The sequence below is a fragment of the Haliaeetus albicilla genome, chromosome 2 (genome assembly GCF_947461875.1).
Source record: "Haliaeetus albicilla chromosome 2, bHalAlb1.1, whole genome shotgun sequence".
In the NCBI taxonomy this organism is placed as follows: domain Eukaryota; kingdom Metazoa; phylum Chordata; class Aves; order Accipitriformes; family Accipitridae; genus Haliaeetus; species Haliaeetus albicilla.
The window spans coordinates 80,335,728-80,355,562 of NC_091484.1; the positions used below are offsets into that span (position 1 = coordinate 80,335,728).

Below are 19,835 nucleotides of genomic sequence, written 5' to 3' on the forward strand. Positions count from 1 at the left end.
CGGCCGCCGCTTGGCCCCCGCCCTCCCGTTGGCGCGCGCGGCCCGGCGGCAGCCAGTCACCACGGGCACGTGCGGCGCGGCGGCCTCCACCAGGAGGGTTGGGCAGACGCGTTCATCCCCATTGGCCAGCAACAGGAAGCAACAAGACGCTGATTGGAAGAGGCGAGCGCCACCTCACGGAAGGGAGGCGGCAGGCATTAGGAGAGCCCGCGCCTTCTCGTCGTCATAGCAACGGCGGAGCCGCGGCGGCCGCAGCGGCGCCCGGCCCGAAGCGGTTCCCGCCGCGGCGGGGCCTGGCCGGGAGAACGGGGCGGTGCGGCGCCGGCAAACGCGCGGCGGGGACGGGGGTAGCTCCCGTGAAGCGGGTCCGCCGCAAAGGCCCGGGCCCGGCTGCCCGCAGGAGGAGGGGGTGCAGGCCCAGGCCCTCCTGACGGAGGACCGGCGGCGGGAAAGGGGGATGCCCCGGCCCGGAGGGCGGGCTGACCCCAGGCCGGAGGGAAACCCCTCCGGTGCTGTCGGTTATTGCCACCTCTTCTAAAGCAAAGACTTGCCTGGAGAACAGGGAACCAGGGGACAGCAGACCCCGAGTTTCTCCTCTTGCTTCAGCGTTGCTCATCTTTCCTCCTCCCCCTGGCATTTCTTGAACAATTTTAATTAAAAAAAAAAGAGAAACTTCCAGCCAACAAAAAAAAAGCATCAAAGAAAACTTAAGCAGAAACACGCACGTAAAAAAGGCTGTTTAATAAAATATGTCACGACTGACAGTGAAGGAGTCCTGAACCACAATGGGCCCTTTCCTGACTCAGCCAGTGCTGCCTCTGTATTTTTTTTCCACGAGGCTCAACACCATTGACAACAAGGCAACAGATGATATATCCAGGCTCTTTTATTACTAAAAGGAATGAATTGTGTCCTTGCAGTGACACAACATGTCAGACTCTCAACAGCGCTCTCCCCCTTAAGAGACACTGAATTTGAGCAAAAATACAATTTCTGAAGGAGAATGTTCAACGAGCATCTAAATGTTCTGTTTTCGTAGGATTCAGAAAATGGAACAAAACCAAAAGACCTGTAACAATGTGGTAAAGTAAGTGCAACACAACTTTAAGGCTATGCAAAATTAAAATCATACTCCAGGCTCCCTGGTCATTCTACAACTCCAGGTGAGGACCCCAGCCTTCAGGAATCCTCTCTCAGGGTTCAGCAGCATGAAGCCCCACGAGCTCTGTGATTTAACTGTGGGAACAAGGTGCCTCTCAGGCTCTGCTCCCCTTTGTCTAGTTGCCATTTCCTGAAGAGGCTGCTTTCAAGCAGCCACAGGGTCAACACTTCCTTTCTCAAAGCATTTCACACCAGTGGGTGTTTCCTGACACTGTTTCACTGCTTTGGTGGACAATTAGTAACTTTAACTCACTTGTTTTCAGCCCAGTCCCAGGACTCTGGACTCCCAGCAGCCTAGGGATAACATTTCAGATTATTCTCCAGCCTGAAGCATTACAAATTGTTCCGTGTGTCAGTGTGATTTCTCTCCTGTGCGGATTCGTGGCTAGCAGTAACTCTGTGCGCTGCAGACTTCCTACACAGTTCCAACACGTCCCCAACAGCTACAGGCTCCAGTGAAAGCTGTGAAACAGCTCTGCAGACTGTTCCAACGCGGTCTGTGGAAAATAACCCCCCAACCTTCTCCCTGTGCCTGGGAGGGGCCTCAGGATGGCTGTTCAACAGCCTCCTCCTCCTCCTGCCATGGTCCAGCACAGAGCTGGGGGATCCTGCCACGGCCCTGCCTCCTGCCCAGCAAGGGTGACAGCCAAGGGGGCTGCAAAACCGCTGGATGGATGGGATTTTCTATATGGAGTGCATTACAGACCCCCTGATCTCTGTGCAAGGCCAACCAGCCAACGTCAAATGTGTTTCTTGCACGTGACTTTCCTGATGTTTCATGAAACTCCTCCTGAGCACGAATCTTTTCCTGCAGAGGGGGCACTGGAAAAGCCCCTCTCCTGAGTGCCGGCGCTGGTGGTTTAGAAGATAATCCTTTCTCCTGTAGCTTTTGTCACACTCAGAGCACTTGTACGGCCTCTCTCCTGTGTGAGTCATCTGGTGTCTCACGAGCCACGAATGGCAAACGAAGCTTTTCCCACAGTCGCTGCAAATGTAGGACTTGCCCCTGCCCTGGGTCTGCTGCTGGCTTGCCAGGCTGCCCCTGGGCGCAAAGTGCTGCCTGCACCTGGTGCAGTCCTCTGATTTGTCCTGCGGGTGATCCCAGCAGGGGCTGGCTAATGGGTTTTCTGCGGGGAAGTTCTTCTCGCTTTCTGCAGACGGCTGCTCCTCTCTGCCGAGGCCATTGTGGTCACGAAGCCTGGTTCCGCCCACAGGGTTTTGTCCACACTCAGTGCGGGGCAGCTGTGGCCCCGCAGGCAGCCCCTCGCAGGAGGCAGGAGCAGCCCCCTGGCCAATGTCTTTCTCACCTGGAGCACACGGCTGTGAGTGCAGCAGATGGAACACCCTTTTGTTGAGACTCTTCTCACACGTGGGGCCTGGAAATGTCTCCCCTTCTCGGGCTCCCTGGGGCGTCTGAAGATGTTCCTGCTGGGTGGAATTTCTCTCACATTTGTTGTACGCGCACGGTCTCTTTCCAACACTGTTTTCCTGAGTGCTAAAGAAGTCTAAGTGCTCACCAAACCCTCGGTCGTACCGAGCACCACCCCCAAGGCCATTCCCAGTGGTGTTTGTTTCCATCATTTCTGAATTCCACTGACTGTCCCATGTCACTCCGAGGCTAGGATCCTTGGAAAACTTCTCTGCAGGTCTTCCTGGTACCTCTGAGTCACACACAGTGCTTTCAAAGCAATCTGCCGGAGGGTCCCTCTTTGTGTTTTCATCATGCACTGAAACAGATAGATTTCAGAGTCTTTCAACTAAGGAAGCCTCTTAAGAGTATCCCTCCAAGTCTACAGCCATGTCACGCTAACAGACAGACAAAGTAAAAAAGATGGGAGGTTTTAATACTGAAAGGGAGTGCAAGTACCAGCATTCCACTGAAACAAAATCTCTGGGAAAACAGAAGAGCTTTTTGCCATTTTTTTTTTTTTAAATCTACATGAAAATTCATCAATGCAATGTTTCATCTTCACCCTCTCATTCAGATGTCTGAAGTGTGAGATCTAAGTTCCCTGATAGACCGGACACCATCACACCATAGTGCTCTCAGCTTCTCTCCAGACACTCCACCGAGCATCTAGAGAAGCAAAGGTCCAAGCGAAGGCACCGAAGCCAGCTCAGCAAGTCAGTGTGGGTGCACCCTTTTTTGTACATGAACCGTTGTCTCTGCAGCTGGGCTTCTGGGGGGAGACACTCCCTGGCCATGTCTTTGTTCAGAGAGCTCGGAGCAGTGCTGAGTGAAGGAAGCTCTCGCACCTTATACAAGTGACCCCCAGGCAGGCACACAGCTCCGACTCGATGCAGAGGCATGCCCAGACTGAGAATTGTTGGTCAGACTGCCTCTCCCCTAGACGCCTCTCTTGCTTTCTTCAAAAAACATTTACGACTCCTGATAATCCAAGGCAAAAAGGTACCCAGCGCCTGAGCTACTTAGGCACAGTTCTAGATTTGCCATTGGACAAAACTGTTACGCTAACCTGCAAATTCCATCCTTCTGTAATTACCATTTCCTGCAACAAATATCCAGTGTTTCATTTCCCGGATTATTTCCACCAATGCTCTTCAGCCCTGCTTTCTAATGCTCTGTGATTTTTCTGTCTCCTAAGACCCGTGACCCTTCCAACATCTGCGAGTTGCTACAGAAAGACTCCACTGAGCATCACAAAGGACCATGGGTCTCTCAGCAGCGTCAACCAGCTGAGTCCAAAGTTATCTGCACTGCAAAAACATCCTGAGCTCTTATTTCTCTGGCTGTGTACTGGGACATCAGCACAAAAACATGTTACCACAGGCCAAGCTGAAGCATGAATGTAAAAGGCACCGGCTGCTCTACAGTAATTGTCTAAGCATGTTCTCTCACCCCAGTAACTCCAGGTTACATGTAAGCACAGACTGGAGGGTCTGGAACAGACTGAGTCGGCTGGGAAGCCCACCCTGTGAGCTCGCTCAGAGCAGCTGGAACAGGTCTCCCTTGGGAAGCAGTTAGGTGGAGCTGATCCATCCTTACACCAGGGCAATATCTGGGACGACCTTTTTCAGTGGAGCAAAATCATTCACATCAGCAATTCCCATGTGGTTACCGGCATACTGAGAGTTTATCTCTTGAGTTACTCTATAGTGACTTCATCACGTGCTGTGAATGTCTAAATAACTTACATGAAGTAAAGGAATTCCAGGCTACCAACTGATTGCTACACAAAATATTCCTCTGCACTCCCTCCTCAGTTATCCACTTGAGAGCTATACTGAGTGGTCCCGGGTTGTGGCCCAGGAGATTGTATTTAATTAATATCCGCATCCAAACTTGCACACCCGTTCCTTGAGGTTAAGCCTTGATCCAAAGATGAATCTCCCTCTATTAACTCCACCTCAAGCATGATCTGTACTCCAAGTGCGCTCCTCCAAATGAATGTTAGCATGTACATCTCCAAACAGCATGTCCTAAAATTGTTTTGCATTAAAGCTGCCTTCTCTTTTACTGCAGGATAACTCTCCTGCTTGGGAATGCAAAGTCAGGGCTCCATGTTCATTGGTACCAGGTTTAGACACCATCAAGCCAGCTGGAAGTAAAAACCTGATCCGTAAGGCCTGAGCACATCACCATGCTTGCCTAAACAGAAACCCAAGACAGCACCTATGACAGTTTTAGGCCAGCTGAAGGAGGAAGGAGCCTCTTCAGCTGACAGAACCTGAAATTTTTGCGAACAAATATTAACGAGCAGACTGAGGTTTGTTCCAGTTCTTTCATGGCTTACTTTATAATGTCGTGACATTTAATATAGTGTAAAAAAAATACTCTAAATTAGATTCACTGTCCCAGAAATCTCAGCTGAAATCCATTACTGACCTGTACTCGGGTCTGTAGAGATTTCTTCTTTCTCCAAGTCTTGTCGTTCAGGGCAGCGTGGCTCCTCCTCTTGTTTAATCCATGATAAAACATCAGTTGCATAAGTCTGAAATCCTGCTCATTGGGGAGAATTTACACAATTGAGAAAGACTGGAGAAAGATGCAAAGCACGGAAGATGCAGGAATTCACAAAGATAAGAACAGTGCTGACAAAGCCTCAGGGAAGACACAATACAAAGAGCCACCTGAGGGGGAATTCCTGCAGTGGGAGTTTTTGCCAGGGAATCCTCACCTGCGTCAGGGTCTCTTGGGAGGTCCTCACCCTCTGCACCTGGCAGCTCCCTGGCATACGCCTCTTTGCCTTTCTCGGTCTGACTTGAAGCCTCAGGCTCATAAAACGCTTGCTCTGCTAAAGGAGAAAATTCAAGACAGGAGTATCATAACTGCGTAAGCTCAGGATTTCACAAGGGTGAAACCTGCTCTTGTTTTGGTTTATGTTTTCCCCCAAGCCAAGTTCCCATAAGCCCAATTTGTTAATGAAACCTGATGGAAAGGTCTAAAAAAACCCAGTTTGCTATATACACTGGAAGCCAAGTAAAATTACAGTGGAGCCAACAGACAGAGCTGCTACTCTTTGTAAAGAGTAAGGACAGCCAAGCTCCAAAGCAGAATAGTTTATTGGTAATGCAAAGAGGTACCACCAAGTGACAAGGCAAGAAAAAGGTCCCTGGGCTGCACAGCCTCCCCATACAGCAACAGCACTACCAAGTATTCAGTGCGCTTGCTTGTGTATGCAGAAAAAGTACTGAAGAGAAGGGAGGAGGGAAAAGGCAACCTGAAGCCTCTGGATATGCAGGAGGAGAGGCACTGCGGCCCTGCAAGACAAGGCTGCAGGGGATGCAGAGCTGAGGAGCTGCCACAGCCACTCCGATTCCCCTGGAGCCAGAACAGTGCACACAGTCCTGTCTCCTTGCAATCGCAGCCCCATGCAATGGATGGCACCAACCACAGACCTCATTCTGGCACTGGTTTTTGCCTCCTCCAAGTTAATCTATCTGCCCCAAAAAGTGACTAATGGCCCTTTGCACTAGATATTTAACCAGCTTAGCGCTATCAACTTGAGGGAAGCAAAGTAAAGAATTTAAGGGAGAATGAAACATTTCCTATTCCACACTGCACTGCTTGGATAAAACCTGGCCAAATACTTTGCAAACTCCAAAATGGCCGTGAGAAGGGAAAGACGAAACACCAGCCCTTACCCGTCAGGACTGGTGGCATGTCTGTTCAAAACTTGTGAGCTTTTTTACAGAAGATTTAGAATACATGAGAAGAGGTGGGAAAAAAAAAAAAACCTTGGAAATTAATCCCTCTATTTCATTTTCCCTCCGAGGTATGCAGTTACTCACCCGGGCAGGGCTCTTCAGGAGCTTCTCCAGCCTCCCCCTCCTGCTGATCTGCAGCGCGCAACTCTTCTTCTTGCTTAATATGGATTATGCTGTCTTCTGTTAATAGGAACCAGTGTTATTTTAATTCTGTACACAAAATTAATTCCAATTCTCATCCCATCCCAGGCACAGCAGCTCTGTTCTAACTCACATTCTAGAGAAAATCTCACTTCAAGTCTAGTTCTCACTGACCAAGGTCTCTTAAACAGACCTAAAATATTTGTCACAAAACCCTCAGCAGATGTTTGAGCCTCAGAAACACACAAAATTTTCACACAAGTGTAATGTCCATTTTGTTGTGGCACCCATTAGCAAATGAAAACATGTTCTATGTGGCCCCAGGAGAGGAGAGTGCCAGTTGAAATCTTGTTCTTGAGTTTTGTTTCTCTTTTGGTTCTGCCAGAGCTATGCCATTCCCTTTTCAGTCACTCTCGGTAAAACACAGACCACTTCTAACTCATCAGAAAAACACTAGTGAGAATTATGACTGAAACTTACCAAAAAAAGGAAAGTCTATGAAATAAATAAGGAAAAGCAGACGGACTAATGCTCTACACATTACCTTTATACCTCCATGACACAATCAATGAATTGGAGGAACACTTCAGACAAGTGTAAAACCAACTACACTGTGCACGTTTGTGCACACAGAACAGAAAGTCCTCTTGACAGCCAGCCTTCAGACTGGAAAACCGAACATCATCCCACTTTGCCTGGCAATGCAGACATGGCCTAACTGCAAGGGGACTGCAGGTGTGACACATGCAACTGCAGACAGCTCAGCAACCAGGAGAGAAGAAGTGGTTTGATGTAGCATTCTGGTAAGACTAGTAGGGATGCGATGCCCAACAGCCATGCTTGGAAGACCATGCTCAACACACCAAGCGCCTTGGAGAGAGGCTGATGTCCCATAAAGAGCCCAGCTGGCGGGTTTTTGGTGCTCCGCGTCCCAACAGCCCAGTCGTCCTATAGCCACTCACCGGTGCCGGCCTCTGCAGGATCACCTCTCCCGTCCCCATCCTCACAGCTCCGAGCACACGGCTGGTTCCCACCTTCTGACCGGGCCTGGGCATCACGTCTGGGAGCGTCGGGCTCTGCGATAGGCATGAGGTGAGGCGCAGCCGGGCGTCCCACCGGCACGGGACCGGCAGGAGGACGGCGGGGACCCGTCACCTCTGCCCACCTCCCGCTCCGACCCCTCGCCACACGCCCGCCTCGAGGTCGCGGGCAGCGCCAGGCCCTTACCGAGGGAGAGCAGCATGCGGTAGTTGCTCCTCATGACGGCGCGGTGCAGGGCCCGCTGCCAGCCGCGCAGCGCCCGCCACTCCCGCTCGCTGAACTGCACCCACACGTCCTCCAGCCTCACCGGCACCCGCGCTGCCCGAGGCCGCGCTGCCTCCCGGCCGCCGCCGGCCGCCCCGCGCCTCGCCGACACCCGAGGAGCCCCGCCGCCGCCGCCGCCGCCGCTGCCGCCGCCGCTGCCGCTCTCCAACCGCCGCTCCAGCGCCTGGAGGCGGCCGCGCAGAGCCAGCGCGGCCCGCAGCTGCCGCTCCGCCCGCGCCAGGCGGGCCTCCAGGCGGAGCAGCCGCGCCGCCACAGCCCCTGCTCGCCCCAGCCGGGGACCGGCCATGGCCGCTGCCGCCGGCCCGCCGCCGACACCGGCCGCCGCCGCCGCCGCGCTCCGCGGCCGGCCCCACAGCGCCCCCTGCCGCCGCCCCGCGCGGCGCACTGCGGCGCCCCCTGGCGGGAGGGCGCGGCGCGGCCGGGCCGGTGCGGGCGCGGGAACCCCGGAGCCGGAGGCGCCCGGGGTCGGCGGCGCCGCGGAGGCGGGAGGGACCGGGTTCCTCTCAGAGCCATGAGGGACGGGGGATCCTCTCAGAGCCAGGAGGGACCAGCATCTCCTCAGAGCTGTGAGGGATCAGGATGTCCTCAGAGCTGAGGGACACAAGGTCCTCTCAGAGCCCTGAGGGAGCGGGATCCTCTCAAAGCCGTGGGGGGTCAGGATCCCCTCAGAGCTGTGAGGGCTCAGGATCCCCTCAGAGCTGTGGGGCCTCAGGGTCCGCCTCAGAGTCACGAGGGAACAGGGTCTCCTCAGAGCTGTGAGGGCTCAGGATCCCCTCAGAGCTCTGAAGGACCGGAGTCCCCTCAGAGCCATGAGGGGTCAGTTCCCCACAGAGCTGTAAGGACTCAAGATCCTTTCAGAGCCATGAGTGTGCAGGGTCCCCTCAGAGCTGGGAAGGATCAGAATCCCCTCAGATCTGGGAGGGACACAGGGTCTCTTTAGAGCTGCGGGGGCTTGAGGTCCCTCCCAGAGTCGTGAGGGTCCAGTGTCTCCTCAGACCTATGGGGGCTCAGGATCCCCTCAGAGCTGTGAAGAGTGTGGTATCCTCTCATAGCCATGAGGGATCGGTTCACTGCAGAGCTGTCAGGGTGCAGGATCCCCTCAGAGCCATCAGGATTTTGTGTCCTCTCAGAGCCATGAGGGTGCAGGGTTTCCTCAAGCCATGAAGGATGCAGGGTCTTCTCATAGTCACGAGGATTCGGGATCCCCTCAGAGCCATGAGGATTTGGGCTCCTCTCAGAGCCATGGAGACTTGGGATCCCCTCTGAGCCTAAGGCCCATCCTTGCCCACCATGCTGGGGTGCAGCGCAGGGTCTCTGGTTCATCTCAGCACAGCTCCAGGTGCCACCATGGCCCTGGGATGGGGTGGTGTGGCAGCCGTGCAGTCCAGCTCAGCCCTGGACTGTGTTTTGCAGGAGGCTGCCTGCACAGCCCCGCTCCTGCTCCGTCAACTTGCTGAAGGGGAGCTCCCAGGGGAGGTAACCCTCCTAATGGCCCCATCTGGGGTTGCAGCAGCCCCTTGGCTCTCCTGGTCTGGACAAGCATCAGGAGGAACTTATCTCAGGTACGTTGTACAAACAAACACAAAGCTGAAGTGCTTGGAAGCTTTTATTGGATCTTGTGCACAGGGTACACCCACCACAGGGGATTTCAGCAAATTCAGGTCTTCCAAAAGCATCTGGGATCTCCACTGCAGGCATCCCCACAGAGGCAACTTCAGTTAGGTCGGGTGACACCCCCAGGCCTTGCCTCTATGACTGACAGCTGCTGTATGACCCACAGTCTGCTTGGAATCACCACCTCACCTTATCCTCCTAATTTGCTAAGTTTGCTAAACTGTCTGGCCATCAGCTATGCAAAACAGGACCTCCCTTACCATAAGAGGTGATCAAAACTCCAAAGTTAAAAGTTCGCTTGCTAACATTACCTACGTAGCTGATGAGCACATTCTTACTACAGGTAGGTCTCAGGATGGTGCGGAGTTATGTCAGCTCTTTGTAGCCTCCTCTGGTAGCAGGAATCAGTCGTTTGACCTGCAGTACAACGCACTGCTCTTACCTGCCTTCTTTAAATCTTGCCTGGGTGTCCCACCCCACGGTGATGAGGACCTACTTCTGGGCCATGAGAGGTTGGTGGGCTCATACTCCTCCTGGGGACATTCATCTGAGATATGCTGGGCCTCTCAGCTTGTCACAACAGTTGTGTGCCCCGTGGGACCATGTAAGAGTGGCTGGGGCAGAAGACTTCCCCTCCAGCGTTTGGAAAGGTTCAGACCCACCCCAGGAAGGGACAGAAAGAGGCTTAAGAACCTGACAACAGTGCTAGGTGACACCTATTGTGACATGCACATGGTTCTGGTCCTCTCGGTGAGGGACAGACCTGTGGGGAGAGCCAGGCTGCCAGAGGATGATAGGGCTTCTCTGTACTTACATGTGTCCTTCTTGTCTTGAGTTTAATCCTTACGTAAGGAGCTGGACACGGGAGAGCCAGCATACCTCTCCGAAATGCAGCATTCCATGGGATGCAAAGAATTCCCACCTCTATGTGGCAAGACACAGAGAGGCTTTTATAAACAAAAATCTGAAGTCATAAAGCAATAAAAAACAGGGAGTTGCTCTAACAACAGAAAGTACTTGCAAAATGAACAAACAAAAGATTGAGCTGCTTTTAAGCAAAATAGTTTGCGTTTGCCAGAACTTGAGAATCCAGTAAGACGTTGCTGTCCTGGATGCACCTGGGTCAGTTTATTTTTTTCCTGTTTTTCTGTGCATGACTTTGCCTTCTTTTGTGAAGAATATCTCAACTTAGATATCTGGCTTTGTAGTGGAGGCTGCTGTCCTACTCCAGCCTAAGCTATAGCAGCCCAAGTAACAGAAGGTCAGGAAAAAGTTCCACGCTGAGAAGTGCTACCCAAGGACGATAAACGCTCAGTGCTTGTTCATAGAAGATGCAGAGACTCCATGATGCATCTGAAGGTGGGTGTAGGAGACCTTGCGCTCCCCCAAAACTCCCTCCCTCTGCATCACCACATCTTCTCTGGCCTTCCCCTGCTCTTTCCTGTAAGCATCACTCTCTTCTTTCTCTTGGTCTTGGAAAAGCACTGCATTTCTATGTCTCTTGACATTTCTTCTTGGATTCAGGGTTGAATTTTTGCCATTTAAGCAGCACAAATCTCAAAATAGCTCCAAGATTTATTATAAATATACATATTTGTCTCTGAAATACAGGGGAGCTGGGCTAAAACAGGGAAACTATGACTCACTGCAAAATACTGCTTCATCTGTATTGTCAAAGGCAGTGTCAAGAAATGATGAAACATGGAGCACATCAAGTGCTTCTGATGCTCACACAGTGGTTAACATATAAAATCTCCCAGTTGAAAACAGGAGAGTGCTGTTGGGATGGCATAACCCTCCCCAGCTCACACACGTCTGAAACACCCATCTTTTCACTATCCAAATGCCAATTCTTTTACAGTTGCAGTTACAAAGACACCTCTCAGATGTGAGCACAACAGCAGATGTCAGGCAGCTTCTTCATTTTCTTTAACTAAGGTTTAAAATGTCTAATAATAATGACATGGTAGGAGGTCAGCACTAGAAGATAGATGACAATAGTGCAACAGGGAGGAGAGATGGCAACAAGGCAGGACTTTGATGTTTCTTGTTAAGTTGTTCTTTTGTAAGACACAGAAACAGCCCAGAAAAGGCACCTGTAGTTGGTTGGTTGTAGAATAACCTAGGAGTGCTGCCGAAGTGATTCTAACTAAGATTCAGGACGTTCTGGTCACAGAGGAATCGGTGACAATTGCCCCTCTGCTGCTTTATGCGGCAGCATCTTTATCCCAGAATACATCCTGCTCTTCCTGGACTCAGCTGGGCTAAACTGATAACGACTGCATCGTGGCAGTTGCTGAAAACTTTTTGCTGGTGGCAGGATTGATGTGATCTGCCTGCAGGATGAGAATTGTATAGTGAGCTTATTTACATCCTATTTTTAGATACTCTTACCATTCAGGTCCCGTAGATAGACACATGGAAAACAATTCTCCTGCTCAAGTTCCACCGCAATATTGAAAAAAGAAAAAACAACGAAACCCCACTCTTTTTTCCGATTCAAGGTAGACTTTTCTCCCTCCATCAGTAAGGTTTGATACTACAAACTGCCATTTATCAGCAGGTAAAATGATTTAAAAAAAAAAAAAAGAAAAAAAAAGTATTGAGAACTTCACAGCTTTAATCCACTCAAGTTTAATGTTATTGTTATTAAAAATCAAGTATCTACTGCTGCAAACTTAACTGGCATTTTACAGACAGATAGAAACAAGTTCCCTGCCTTGAAGGCTCACAGTCTAAGTAATAAAAGTACTAAAAAAAAAAAAAAAAAAAAAGCAGTTTAACCGGAGTCAGTAGGAAACCACTGGAGAACTGATTAGTTTACCTGCTTATTGGGACTCTCCTTCAGCATGTCAAATAGTGGAGAAAAAACCGGTCCATGTTCACTGCTTTATGGTAGCAAGTGGCTACCAAACACCAAGAAGTGACAAAATAGATTTATTTGTAGAAGGAAAAAAAAAAAAAAAAAAGATTATGTGCACAGAGAGAGGATCACCACACACATACCTACTCAGACATGTCAGGAGCCATGAAATCAAAGACACTAGGACAAGAAAAGGTGGCAGACAATTGATCACCAGGCAAACACCTGCAGTGGTTGGAGACGCTTTGGGAAGTGTGGCTCTGTGCCAGCTCCCACAGCATGGGTTTAGAGAGGTTCACACAGGCTCTCCCCAATCTGCTCAGGGCAAGAATCAAATTAGCTTAAAGACCCCAGAGCCCTGAGCTGGCCTTGCTGGCTGGGCCAAAGCAGGCACAGGAACACTCCCATCTTACGCTCTCCTGGCAGGGCGGGCGACAATGAACATGGAAAGAGACCTCACTCCTTGGCTAAAGGAGTTTCCAGACTAAAATATCTGCCACAGCAGCCAGCTGGAGCCAGAGGAACATCTCTGTGTCTGAGGGGATGAGCCAGCCACCTGCACCCTCCCCTTGGCAGACACTTTGGGACCAGGAAGAAACAGACAGGTTTCTAAAGTCCGATCAGTGGTGAAGGAAATGAGCAGCAGGTTTAAAACAGGTCAAGCAGCGATGCCATCCCTGAAGTTGCACTATGTATTTGGGCAATTTGCTAAACACATTTCAGATGCTGAGAATTTTTTCATAATGGTTTGGGATATGATGAAAGCTGATCCCCAAGAACAAAAACCATCTGTACCCCAAGCTACCAGGAGGAGAGGGAGATGGAAGGCAATGATGAAATACAAAGAAAAGAAGTGTTAATGTACAGGCAGTCAGCAGAAAGTTTTCTGAATGCTCACTTCAGCCTGGGAGTACAGGTGTGCCCCACCTCTGGCTTGCAAGTGGTTTCCCCACTCAGTTCCACTGGGAGTATCGTAGAGGTATGAGAAGGGGTTTGGGTGACGCCACCTCCTTTGGGTGTGCTCAGAGGTGACAGACAATGGAGCAAATTCCCCTCAGTTACTGCAGTGCAAACCCAGAGTGTCCAGTAGAGTGTGTCTCAGTGCACATCAGAAGAACTCCGAGCAGAACTTGGCCCTATCATCGTCATTTACAGCAAACTAAATCCGATTTCAAGCCCTAGAGAAGGAACTGAACCTATCTTTTCCAGCTAGCTTCCTGAGCAGAAGCAGCAATGAAAATGTCATTTGGCCTGTGCCAAGGCATGGGGAGAGCTGGGAACTGACTGGCTGCCCCTCCTTGGCAAAGGGGACATCCATGCAAGCTGTCAGCGAGGCCTCACCCTGTGCACGTGTTCAGTTGCCAGGAGTCTTTTGTGAACGTGCAACTCAAACTTGCCCATGAAATTGAGAACAGCAGAATTTTGTCAAAGGGAGCAGCCAGGGAAACTCCAGGTGAAGAAAAGCTTCAAAAAACTCAACCTTGCTGGAACCAGTTCAAACAACTGACTCAAACTTGGAGAGGCCCAAACCAGTTTTATTCTGGAGAGATTTTGGGGCATACTATGAGGTACTGTGGCATACCATCACCACCACGACTAAAAGGGCACTGGTGCCAAGGTGAATCCTAATTCTACTTTGCTTAGATCTTTGGGGTAAATTGTCAGAGACCCTTTAACACTGAGCAGCAGAGACTCTCTTTTCTCCTTTCCTAACATCTCCAGGGGCTGTAGGGCTGCGTGAGCCTGCACAGCCTAGAAGCTGTGTAGAGGTGCCTTCCTCACACTCTGCGTGACCACGCAGCTCTTATCACGCAGGTGGATCTTCTCATGCTGGAGCAGGTGCTGCTTCTGGGTGAAGCGCTTTAGGCACTCGTTGCATTGGTATGGCCTCTCCCCCGTGTGGATCCTCTGATGCCGGATCAGATTGGAGGGGTGGCTGAAGGTCTTCCCACAGTATGAGCACCAAAGGACCTCTCTGCTCCGGCTCAAGTGTGTACGCTGGTGGATGATGAGGATTTTCTTTTGGGAGAAACACTCCTGACACTTGTTGCACTTGTAAGGCCTCCCCCGCGGGTGGCTGCTCTGAGCTGGTTTGCAGCTGCTGTTGTCGTTGATGCTTTTTGTGTGCCTGGGATTGTCGTGCACTTTGTCCATGGCTGGGATGCTGGCATGGGCTTTTGCATTTTGGTTCTGCTTGCATCTCTCTGTGGCCATGTGGGTCCCATCTCCCATGTGGGTGCCGTCTTCCATGTGGGTCTGCTGGTGCTGCTGAGGGAGGAAGTCCTCCTCATCTCCAGTGTGCTCACCACTGCACTGTGTGCTGTGGCAATCCTGGCGAGTTGTCAGCATCTTCTTCAGACAGAAGCCCTTCCCACATGCAGCACACGAGTGAGGTCTTTTGTTGGGACAGTTTTGCCCATAGGAGGTGACAGCACTGCTTTCACCAAGACCCTCTTCTGCTGGAGTGGATGGCACCAGACTGCTCATGCTCTGGTTTCCCTGCTGCACAGGAGAGCTGTACTGACTACCAAAGGGCAGCACCTGGCTGGGACCCTGGAAAAGCAGCTCCTCCGACTCACTGGATAAAGTTGCAGGGGACTCTGAGCTTTGGGGGCATTCCTCAGAGTCCAGCTGCTCTATTTTGAAGGTTATCACCTCATGTGCTGGAACTGACAAGAACAACAAAGGGGACATTCACTGGTGTGAGACACAAGATACTTCTGAAATCTCACCCGTGTCCACGTCCACCCCCCCCCCCCCCCCCCCCCCCCGTGAATCAAACAGGCCTGTCTTACACAAGGAGCGTGAAAGGCAGCTGTGCTTATAGAACAACAGCCAGCTGAAAGACCGAAAGAGAGAATACAAGTGAAAAGCACAGGAATGCTTCCCTTCCAGCTGGCTGAGCAGCGAGTGTGAGAAGGCGTGAGGGCGGGGGCAGAGGGAAGTGCTGCCTTCCAAGATAGTAGAGTTCAGCAGTTTCCAAAATCACCTCCAGCTGTCCTCCTCCTCCTAAGTGCTAAGATCTCATGGACCCCCTCACAGACCTCCCTCCCCACACCAATGACTTGGTATTTCTCACTCTTCTGAGAGCACCAGCTCATTCCCCGAGAACCACCTTCCCTCCACTCCCAGGACATGGTGACCCACCTGTATAGCCCTCTTCTTGAAAGGGCACACACAAACACTGGCTGGTTTTGACTCGAGACATGCCTGCTACTGCTCAGAATACATATGTAATGAGGAAGCCTCCTCTGTAGTCCTCACAGAGGCAGTAAAAGTACATTTTCTTTGAGGGTTCATTGCTCTTCATCTCTGAGCTAGGTGCCTGGGGTTTTCTATTCACACTAAACCTGTCTCAAACTTTCTCTTTACTCTCATTCCTACCTGAACATTTAATTTTCATTGACCTGGGTATGAATATGACCCATTGGTGGAAAACCCACCAAAGGTCAAGGATGGAAACTGCCAACAGACAACCATTTTGAAAGCTGCTGACAGAGTGAGGGCAAAATCTAAGCAGGGATCAGCCTCCTGCCTGAAGGGTGTCACTCCCTGGTTCACTAGTGCTGTGCAATGACTGACAGCAGAGAGGTGACAACATGACACAATGGGCATGAGAAAAAGCATCTAAGATTTAGTCACAGCAGGGCAAATGCCATCAAAAAACTGAGCAAACCCCACTGACACCTCTGATATGGCCCAAGGAGAATAAACAGAGACCCAGACTGAGGGTGAGGAAGTGACTGGTGAGGTGGGAGCAGTCAAATAATCAAGTAAATATTACATTATTATTGGGAATAACAGAGCCATCCCAGCTCACCGGTGACCTCCTTGGCCCCTAGGTAGCCATCGGGGCACTGCTCAGGAGCACAGCTCCCTCTTCTGAGGATGCAGCCACCAAGCAGAAGAAATTCCAGCAGAAGAGCAGCAGATGTGCTCTGGAGGACATAAGACAGGACCCACAAAAGGGAGCCGAGTGTTCTGGGCCAGGGGCTGAGAAGCCCAAGGGCTAGAGGGAAGAGCCGAGCTCTGCATCAGCCATGGCCTTGCTGAACGCTGGGGATGGCCTCCCTGCAGCAAGATGGGAGCCAGAGGTGACATTCCATCTGGGAATTTGCCCAAACCCCTTCTAAGCCCGCTTTGCTTTCAGCCCTTGCTGTGCCCTGTGGCAGTAGGTTCTACAGGTTGCACAGGTACGATGACCGAGTTTGCCCTGCTTGGTTTAAAGCAAATGCCCACTCATTTCACTGGGTGCTCCCTGGATCTTGAGCAGCGAGAAAGAGCAAAGGTTCGTTCCTTCAGCTCCTGCTGCGAACAGCTCACCCAGGCACAGCCCCATGTTGTCTTCCCCTCTCCACCATGCCTTCCTCAGGCTGAGGAGCCCTACCGCGTTCAGTCTCTCCCGATATGGAAGCTTCCCACCTCGCTGTTATCTCCAGACCACATCCCTGACTGCCGCATTCCTTTCAAGACTGAGTGAGCAGAACTTCACTCAGTTCCCCAGATACTTTGACATAACACTGTCTTTGAAGAAGACCTTGAGAACTGTTCTTGACTTCATTCCTAATGATTCCGTGTACTCTGTTTGATTTATTTCAGGGATGCCTGTCTCCTCACACGCAGTGTTTTGTCTACCCGGCACTTTAATCTTCCTACTAGTAAAACTGTCCATATGCTTTCTGCCCACTTCCCTAATGTCAGCATGGCTCTTGCTCTTTCCCCAATGCCCCGCCTGCCTCTCCGCAGTCCCCATGTCTCAGCACGCTCTGTCCCACAGCAGGAAGGTCATGGACTCCCCACATCTCCAGCTGCACAGTGCACTCTGGGATTGCTCGGAACTCACCCACACTGAGCTCGGTAAACTCTGCATCCTCCGTGGCTCCCTCCTCCTCCACGCATGGCTCTTCCTCTTGCTTCACAACGCCTGCAAAGCTGGGCTCCGGAATGCTGTAGTCTGCTAAGGTAAAGAGGAAACTTCTTTACTGGATATCACAGCACTGCTCGGCTCTTCCCTCACTGTGCCCAGAAGGTTTGCTCCCAGCTACCCTGCTTTCACATAGAACCTCTCTCCAGCATCTCCCATTCCTAATTCTGGGAGCTTTACTCTGCCCTGCAAGAGAGGTGGTTCCTCCCTTACCCCCTGTTTCAGGAGAGTGTCCTCCCTGTCCCTGTGTCCAAGCACACCCTTTCAGAACAGTGCTCACCAGGTCCAGGTTCAGCCAGCATTGTGCTTCCCTCCAGGACTTCCTGCGCTCCTTCTCTGCTGTCCTGGTTGCTCGCATCAAGTCTAAACAGCAGAGGCTCTGCTAATGAGAAAGATCAAACCCATCACAATTTTTTCTAACACTGTTACTCCCCCTGAACCCGCTCCTCCTGAGATGTGAGAAGTTCCCTTCATAGCAAGTCAGGACTATCACCTTGTGACATTCTCCATCTGGTAACAACAACATGCAAATATTACGCCTGAGAATAAAGCTGTAATTTGTCTCTTGCCTGCACTTGATTCTGTTGGAATCTCTCTCGAAGCCGCCTTGTCCCCATTGCAGGGCGCTTCTCCTCTCTGAAGCTGGGACAGGAAGTCAGGTTTGGAGATCACATAATCTGTTGAGGAACAGAGAGATATTAAGGTTTCCGCGCTGCATCAAAATGCCTACTGTGTCCACGAAACCAGCTCCATTGGCCACAACACACCGCTTGGCAGCATGGGGAGCCCTCTGCACGGCCCACCGGGAGATGGCAGCTTCCGCCTCTGGCAGCCAACCCTACCCCAGTGGGGAAAAACCCCACGGGCCCGAGGGAAGGGGCCTGTGGGCTGTGCTGGCACCGGGCACCGCAGGGAGCAGGCCGTGACAGGGAGGTGACTGCAGCCAGCACCCACACCCAGTGAGCACTGGGAGAGAGCAAGACTGGATGTGACGTGTGCTGTGCTCTGCACTGCCCTCAGCAACAGGCACTGACTTCTCCGTGATTCTACAAATCTGCTTCCCAGGTGTGGGAAAACGTCCCCAAAATGGAGCTAGTCCAGAAGCGCCAATAACTGATTGAAACAGTGATATTTACCCAGAGAGATCAGAGATTCATTCTTCCCTCTGAGCACGTTTTTGTACAGCTCCCTCTGCCATTCCTCCAGGTTCTCCCACTCCTGAGCAGAAAAGTAAGCGGCGCTGCTTTCGAATGCAACCGGGGCCTGCAATCACAAAAGTGACACCTGGAGCCATGAAACATCCTCAGGAAACATCCTTGTTTCTATTTATTACTGCTGCTGGCACATCAAGTACTGAAAGGAGGAAAAAAAAAAAAAAATTCCTGCCTGGGGGCATCCTTGTGACACAAAGGGAGTAAGGACTCGGCTCTGCAAGAGCTCTGCTAATTCCCGGAGAACAAAGTGTGAACTCCACAATACTCTTACCTCCCCCTGCGCAAAGCCCAATCCCATCACGCAGGCAGTTTGCAGACCTTGGTGTGGGGAAGAACCTACCGTTTCTCGTAAAAATGCAACAACCTGTCCTTTCGCAGCGAGATAGGACTGAACCTAAACATATATATACATAAGCCACCACTCCCTGCTTGATGCTTAGGCGATGGAAGCTAAGCCGTTCACCCAACGCTTCGGGCCTCACGGGAGATGGCTGCCAGGCGTAACGTAGCTCAGAAAGCGGCCGCCCCCGCCCCCGCTGAGTGCCCCCTGACCTCAGCCCTTAACGAGCCTTTTGTTACCTTGGGGACCTCGTCCCCGGGGGGCAGCTGCAGGATCCAGAAATTCTTGTTCTTCAGCAGATTCTCCATGTTCTCCAGCCGCTTCTGCAGCTGCCCGTACTCCTGGATGAGGGTGCCCAGCACGGCCAGTTTGCTCTCCAGCTGGTTCCCGAAATCCACCACCGTTTTCTCGCAGTCGAAGTACTTCTTCTCGGTGGTCACCGTCCGGCGCTCCAGGTTGAGCAGCCGCTCGGCGTGGGCGTCCACGCTCCGTTCCACCGCCTGCACGGCCGCCACCACCGTCCACAGCGAGATGCTGGTGCCGCTCGGCCTCGGGCTTTTGCCCGGTGTCGGCGGGGAAGCCGCGGGGAAGCAGAAGCTCGTGGGATACGGGGACTCCATTCCCGGTCCTCCGCCCGACCGCGCCGGCGGGAAGAGACAAGGCCCGGGGCCAGGCAGCGCCGAGCTCGCTACCGCGCGTCCTCCGGGGCTGCTCGCTGCTGGGATGGCGAGAGGAAACCGGGTCAGGAGCGCTCCGTCCCGATCCCGGGACGTCGGGACCGGACTCCCCTTCCCGCCCGGGGCTAGAGCACACCGGTCCCAGCCCTCCCCTCCCGGTCTGCGGCCGCCGAGCCCGGCCCTTCCCCGCCAGGCGCCCTCTCCTCCTCCTTCTCCTTCTCCTTCTCCTCCTCCTCCTCCTCGGCCCCGGACCCCTCACCGCCGCGTACCCACCGCCGCCGCTCCAGACCTCCCGCGCAGCGTCCGGGACCTCCCGCTGAACCGTAGTGGGTGGCGCGGCTTTACCTTCCCGCCAGGGGGCGCCGCTCCCGCCGCCGCCGCCGGCCACAGCGCCCCCGGTCGGCCG

The 19,835-nt window shown here is 52.3% G+C and overlaps 1 protein-coding gene across 9 annotated transcripts; it reads right to left on the reverse strand.

Annotated features, from left to right (window-relative positions):
- Nucleotides 1–863: 863 nt before the first annotated feature.
- LOC104322719 (zinc finger protein 777-like) lies at nt 864–19,768 on the reverse strand. Of its 9 annotated transcripts, XM_069778505.1 has the most exons (10): nt 18,992–19,646; nt 18,335–18,461; nt 17,768–17,875; nt 17,479–17,580; nt 17,118–17,231; nt 7,434–7,547; nt 6,415–6,510; nt 5,301–5,417; nt 5,009–5,122; nt 864–2,888 (listed from the first exon to the last, which is right to left on the reverse strand). In XM_069778505.1, exons 1-10 carry the CDS (start codon nt 19,370–19,372, stop codon nt 1,846–1,848), a joined length of 2,316 nt encoding a protein of 771 aa, XP_069634606.1. In that variant the 5' UTR covers nt 19,373–19,646; the 3' UTR covers nt 864–1,845. The 9 variants fall into 9 exon arrangements, with proteins under 9 accessions (XP_069634606.1, XP_069634598.1, XP_069634597.1 ...); XM_069778499.1 differs by lacking the exons at nt 864–2,888; nt 5,009–5,122; nt 5,301–5,417; nt 6,415–6,510; nt 7,434–7,547 and adding exons at nt 12,253–14,943; nt 19,699–19,768 and having other exon boundaries at nt 18,992–19,470; XM_069778500.1 differs by lacking the exons at nt 864–2,888; nt 5,009–5,122; nt 5,301–5,417; nt 6,415–6,510; nt 7,434–7,547 and adding exons at nt 12,253–14,943; nt 19,689–19,759 and having other exon boundaries at nt 18,992–19,463.
- Between the last annotated feature and the right edge of the window lie 67 nt (nt 19,769–19,835).